At 42.9% G+C, this 6,000-nt stretch overlaps 1 protein-coding gene across 1 annotated transcript in view; it reads left to right on the forward strand.

Moving 5' to 3' along the window:
* The window catches only part of MED14 (mediator complex subunit 14), a gene marked incomplete at its 5' end in the record, with an annotated part of 38,867 nt that extends 36,324 nt beyond the window's left edge, over positions 1 to 2,543 (forward strand). The window contains one exon of the mRNA XM_082009721.1: positions 1,628 to 2,543. Coding sequence (XP_081865847.1) covers positions 1,628 to 1,701 — 74 coding nt within the window. The 3' untranslated portion in view covers positions 1,702 to 2,543. The remainder of the gene's footprint in view (positions 1 to 1,627) is intronic.
* Positions 2,544 to 6,000: the final 3,457 nt, after the last annotated feature.

The following is a 6,000-nucleotide window of genomic DNA, read 5'->3' on the forward strand; positions in this document are numbered from 1 at the left end:
ACCAGGGCTTCCCATCATGCACATATGGTATTACTGGCACTTTCATTGTAACCCGTAATCAGTGTTGCCTCATTTTGGCTGTATCTTTTTTTTTTAACCTTTCTCTCTTTGTGAGAAAGTATTTTGTATTCAGCTTAATTTTCCTCTTAATAAAATGGTAGTGCCTGAAAAGTAAGTTCTTTTGGAAGTTTTCTTTTCAGATCTGTGGGCAAACACATTCTGCTGTGTTTAGCAGTACAATGTTAACTCATTGTGAGTACGCTGTCTTTCCGAGATCACTTTACCTATGCTTCCATGGGGAAAAAGTATTTTATTTTGTGGAAATAATTATATGAACTGAGATGGAATCAATGCCCTGGAATAATAAGGTTAAGCTTGAGCTGTAAGTCTACAACCTGCATTATGTAGTGGACATCAATCTGGTAAGGAAACGGAAGTCCCTACAGATGCTGGAGGTGACCCTTAGAGAGGAGCTCAAGGGACTCAACGTGATATTTCTTAAAGCAGTTCACAACTAAGCATTTTTCAGTGTCTGATTTTCAGTGATGTGGTGGATGGTATTTAGGCCAAATTTATAGCTTTGCTATGATAATGACTTGGGAAAATAATCTTGGGGATCCCTAGTTTGGCAGCTAGGGTTAATGCATCCCAACAGGCTTTGTTCTTATCTCTTTGCTCACACTGTTGCTCCTTCAGCAACAAACTTCAATGTCTTCTAACTGATGTTTCTTGAAATATGCAGGAAAAATTCAGCCCACAGTGACCAGGGTACGATAGCGGCTATTAATTGTATTCTATTACCAGGAAACAGTAGATGAAAGTCACAGCTGCCTAATACTTCACCATTTGTTGTTCTAATTAAACGCTTTCGGTTCTATTGGTTCTAACTTTTTTAAGCTGTTTCAGAATGTTTGTGTGGTTTTTGTCCAAAAAATGCTGGTATTCAAAACTTGAGACAGCTGTGGCTGGTTTTTCCTCTCTGTATTAGATCTCAGCTATTTGAAACAAGAGTCCATTTGCTTTGTATTTTATTTTGCAGTTTAGATGTCAAGGGTAGAGCCAGAGCAGTTTGGTTGAAAGAAACAGATTTCTGACTTTTGCCCAGTCTCGGAACTAGAAATGTTTCCAAACTTGGCTTAGGAGAGAAAACATCTTCCAGCTGTTTCAGACTTCAGTCTTTTGAAATGTTTCGTTTCTGCTCTTAATCAATACCAATAGAACTTGAAAAAGGGGGGGTTTGTTCTTTATAAGATGTAGTGCTTTTAATTGATAACACACAGAAAAATTTGGATTGCAGTGCCGTGTACGCTAAATTCTAGTATAGATTCAATCTGACATTCAAAAGCAATTAAAAGTTAAGCGCTTCATGCAATTTCATGACCAACAAGAGCGGTCCCGCTGGGAAAGCCGGAGCTACTTCAGTTAAAACAGTTACAAATCCTGACGTCCTTGGATGTCGCGGGGATTTGCGACTCGCGGTCACCACGTATCGTCAACCCCTGCCCGTACCGGGGTTAGTAGCCGTGCCGGCGCAGTCAGAGTCGGCGTAGCGCGCTGCCTCGCGAGCTTGTTAGAGTGAAGGCCTGTCTGTGGCGTGATGCTAACCTGTCTCTTTTCCCTGTTCCAGGTGAATGCACAATATTTGCAGCCGTTCGTGATTTGATGGTTAATCTTACGCTGCCCCCTGGTGGGCGTCCGTAGACACTTTTAAAAGAAGGCTGAAAGTGAGACAAAACAGCAAAATAAATAAATAAATAAATAAATAAAAAATAAAGCCTTCGGTTAAAAGAGGACGTTTTAATTTTACCTTTTTTTTTTTTTTTTTTTTAAGAGCTAACTATAATAAACTGGCAAACTTTCAGGGATGCACTTTCATCAAATGAGTATCACCACGACTTTTGTATAGTGCTGTTGTATAGTGTGTTTTAATGGGAGACACTTCAGACTAGGTAATAGATTGAAGTATCAGCTTGCTGGTAATAGATTTAATATTCTGTTTTATACTATAAAGATTATGAAAATGCCAAACTTGTTTGTTTTTCTGTTTTTCTTATGTTTTGGTGTAATAGTCTTTTTTTAAGGCAGGTCTGTCATTTTTGAATACTGTAAAACTGTGACAAACTTTATATTGAATCTGTATTTTAATATGACTGCTTTGAATCCTTAAGCAATTTATTTGGGCTTGTTGTAAACATGTCCCCAAAAAGCAATATTTAATAAACTGGATTAAAAAATCTTAAACTGGATGTTGTATACTCTTAAACTTTACTCCTCTCCACTGTAGCCACTGGCCAAATCTCTTGTATTCACACGTACTTGGCTATCTCTGCATGTGATCTTGTTTCCACACACACACGTGCTGCTAACTTAAAACAAAACAAAACCTTATTTATCTATTCTCTGGGTTTGATTTGTTCCAAGTCATAGGAAACCAGAGTTTGTTCATTTTCCTGATTGTATAAATAACCAGTAATTACTTAAAACAATGCTTCATTTCTTACAGTCATAAGGAACTACATCTGTTCCATCCCAAATGCAAAGTTTAGTGGAAGAAAGCACCATTTTTCATCTGTCATGGAGTTTGTAGTTAGAGACATCTCTATAATAGTAGACTCTTCTTTGTCTTACCATAAAAGCAGGTAGGGTAGAAGCTTGAACTGTATACCATGAAATTAGAGAGACTGATCCAAAAAAGAAACAACCTCACATTTAACTTTTTGAATTGGATGTATGTAGATAACTTTGTTGGTGATTGAAGGCTCTTGTAATTGAATAAAATTTCCATCCTTAGGAATTACTCTGTCATTTAACCGTTTGTCCTCATGGATCACTCTTCTCAAATTTTTATTGGCTTCCTGCAAGAGTAGCTTTCTGCTGTGCTGCCCCGCTCTCTTTGCAGAGCTCTGTCAGCTCCCTGGCTCACCTGAAGGATGTTTTAAACTAATTTTAAAAACCTTGTGGTGGATGTATTCTAGCCTCTGTTGCTGGCTTTAAGGCTGCCCATTGCCCCCACAACTGTCACAACGCTTCTTTCCCTATGAATGAATGAGTCTCTTTCAAAGTTCTTGCCATGAGAAACAATCTTTTCATTGGTGTCCACTTCAGATTTTGGCCTTGAACCCATGGTTTTGGGTATTGGTACTGTATGAGTACTTCTCTGACCTGTGCGTATCTGACATACGGTTGTGAGGTTTCTGCTTCTGAAATACAGAACTCCATCCACTGGAGTGAAACCCTGGCAATCTTTAAATGTTGCTGCTGCTACTCAGTTGGAAAGATTTTGTATTTCTATCTTTTCACAACTAAACTGATGTTTTAAAATTGAGTGGTCATAACAAGTATGTCTGAAAAAGACTGGCTATTATGCTGGCTGCTCCTCTGCGGTCAAGGTCTGAGCATTCCCATGCATTAAAGTGTCTTTCTGATACGCAGAGGAGTATCTGCTGTTGTTTGTGCTAAGGGACAGGTGAGTGTGCAGGCAGGCAAAGTCCTCCCCCCTCGAGAGCTTCAGCACTTGAAAGTAAAATGGAGGGATATGGTCCTTCCCCACAGGGCAGAGAAAACAAAATCATGAACTAGTGACAGGTGGTTATGAACCGAGAGTCCCAATCTGAGATTATGTGAAGATTGAGTTTTATGTTATACACACCACTCCTCTTAACATACACATTTGAAGCCTTTCTCCTAAATTATTAAATTCTTAAGGAAAATCCCACTAGAAGCATTTCCCACTGACCAGTGACACTTGTTCCTGTCAAAGAAATTACTATGTATTTACCAGTGCAGTTTCAAGTTTTGTTTTCCCGTGTTCAGTCTAGCTTTCTGGTAGCCAGATGTTATATCCACCTGCTGCATTGGGATTATTTGTAGATTTTCATCGTTGCAGGAGATTTGGTTTGTCCATTTATTTCACTAAAAGTGCTGCTGTGACTCCACATCCTGCACTACCCATAGATTTTTTCTGATAAACCTGCCTGTGGGACAAGCGTGAGACAAATTGAATTACACAGAGAAAAACAGCACTTCTGAACTGGTCTACAGATCTGTCATAGCAATGTTGTGCGGTGTCAAACAGGAACACCGCTTTTTACTGTCCAAAAGGCCATCCCAGATGACAGCAATAGATTTTGTGGCTTTCCAGGTAACAAATACTGATCATGTTAAACGTTTTCTTAGTATAGACAAGAGGGGAGAGGCTTTTTTGAGCCCTGCAAACACTCAAAGAGCTGAATCAAGGTAAGGTTTTGGAGTCAGTTTTTTGCTTGAAACTAAGTTTAAATTACTTGCTATCCTTACACAGTGGAGTGTCCTGCAGGTTGCCTTTGAGACTGCAGATGTTTTAACTGAGTTTACAAAGATTGCAGGAAACAAGTTCTGATGATAAGTAGCTGAGACAAAACAAAGCTCCATAAAACTAGAAGTTGTTTTTCTTTCAAGAGCTATAGCTTGTCTCTGAGCGTGTGCTCCGTTTCATCTATTAGTTGAAAGTTACTTTAGTTAGCTGGCATTCTAAAGCAAAATCTTCTGCATGAAAAATAGCAGATAGACTACTCGGAGAATACTTGGGTCATTTTAATCAGATTTATGATTAAAGTATCAAAGGTGTTGCTTCAGAAGTTGTGCTATGCTGGTTATTTTAGCTCAAGTGGTTATAATTGTTCCCCTGGCCCAAATTTTCCATGCACCACAGAACTGCAAATGCTCTTAAGCTAAGAATGTATTTCAATAAATTAATGTGTAATTGAAATGTATTAACTGTACATAGCATCTAGATCGTAGTTACAAAGCTGCAACTGTTGTGTAACCCCGTAACAGCAATATAATTGAGTGTTTGCTACTTAGACTAAATCACATTGACTTCAAATATACGAGACTTTTCCTGAGGTGCTCCAACTGCTGCCAGTGGTTTGGCATTCAGTGGGTAGATCGTAATTTTGGGGAACGTTTTCAAGACGTAACTTTGCCTCCAGGAGCACCGCCAGCCCGGGAAGCAGTGCTGTGCTGCGCCTTCCCTGCGTGACGCTCTCCCCGTGTACTCCCAGCCCCTCACATTTTTCCAGAGCTGTAATTAACTTCTTTGGGAAATGACCCCGCATAATAGGTTTTACAGGAAACACCGGGCTGCTGCTCCAAAAGATAAGAGGTGCTGAGGGAGGAAGGGCTGTGCAGAGCAGCACGGATGCAGAAAGCTACGGCAGCTTAAGCCCGGACAGCTTGAATTCCTACCCCGAGGAAGAATGCGGAGGGGCTCTGGAGGCAGAGCCCCCGAGAGCCAGACAGTCCCCTCGCACTTTGCCGGAGACCCGCTGCGCGCAGCCGGGAGCGACTGGCGTAAGCGAGCGCTGCGGGGAAAACAGGTCTCTGCTCTGTGAAATGGGGCTCTCGCAGGGGTGAAGACGCACGGTGGTTAGGCTTGTCATTGACTGCTTTTACTCCCTCTACGATTCCCCACCACCACACGCGTGTTTAAAAGGCCACTGTCGAGGCTGCAAATACCAGAGCAAGGCAGTTTCAGCCACACTTTCTTTTGGGGAGCCGAGGCTAAAGGGGGAATTTGTCAGAACCTACAAAAAAGTGGTGTGCTAATAGGCCTGTCTGAGGTGGGGAAGGCTCTTGTGGACAACCTTGCCGGGTGTTAAGGCGGGCAGCTCGCAGGACTGAGCGGGTCCAGGTGCGAAGGCGTCCCCTCCCTCTCCTCTGCTGTGCCTGCCTGCCAGTTGCCTAAGCCCTCGCAGGGTCACCGCAGGGACCCAGCAGCACACGCGGAGTCCTGGCCTGCCCTTAGGGGACCTGCGCTGTGGCCTCGACGCACTCGCGTTGCCACAACCTGGCGTGTACGGGCTGGGAAGCCCAGTGCCAAGCCCCCAGCTCTGGCCTGCAGCCCCCCCACCTCTGGTGGCCTCACGGCTTGGGACCAGGACCGGACCCCCAGCAGCCTGGCCTGCCCGCTGACCTGCCGGCCCTGCCCGCTGCCGCAGGGGCAGCTCCCTCATCGGGCAG

The sequence above is a fragment of the Phaethon aethereus genome (assembly GCF_964289735.1).
Source record: "Phaethon aethereus genome assembly, chromosome: 1".
NCBI classification, from domain to species: Eukaryota; Metazoa; Chordata; class Aves; order Phaethontiformes; family Phaethontidae; genus Phaethon; species Phaethon aethereus.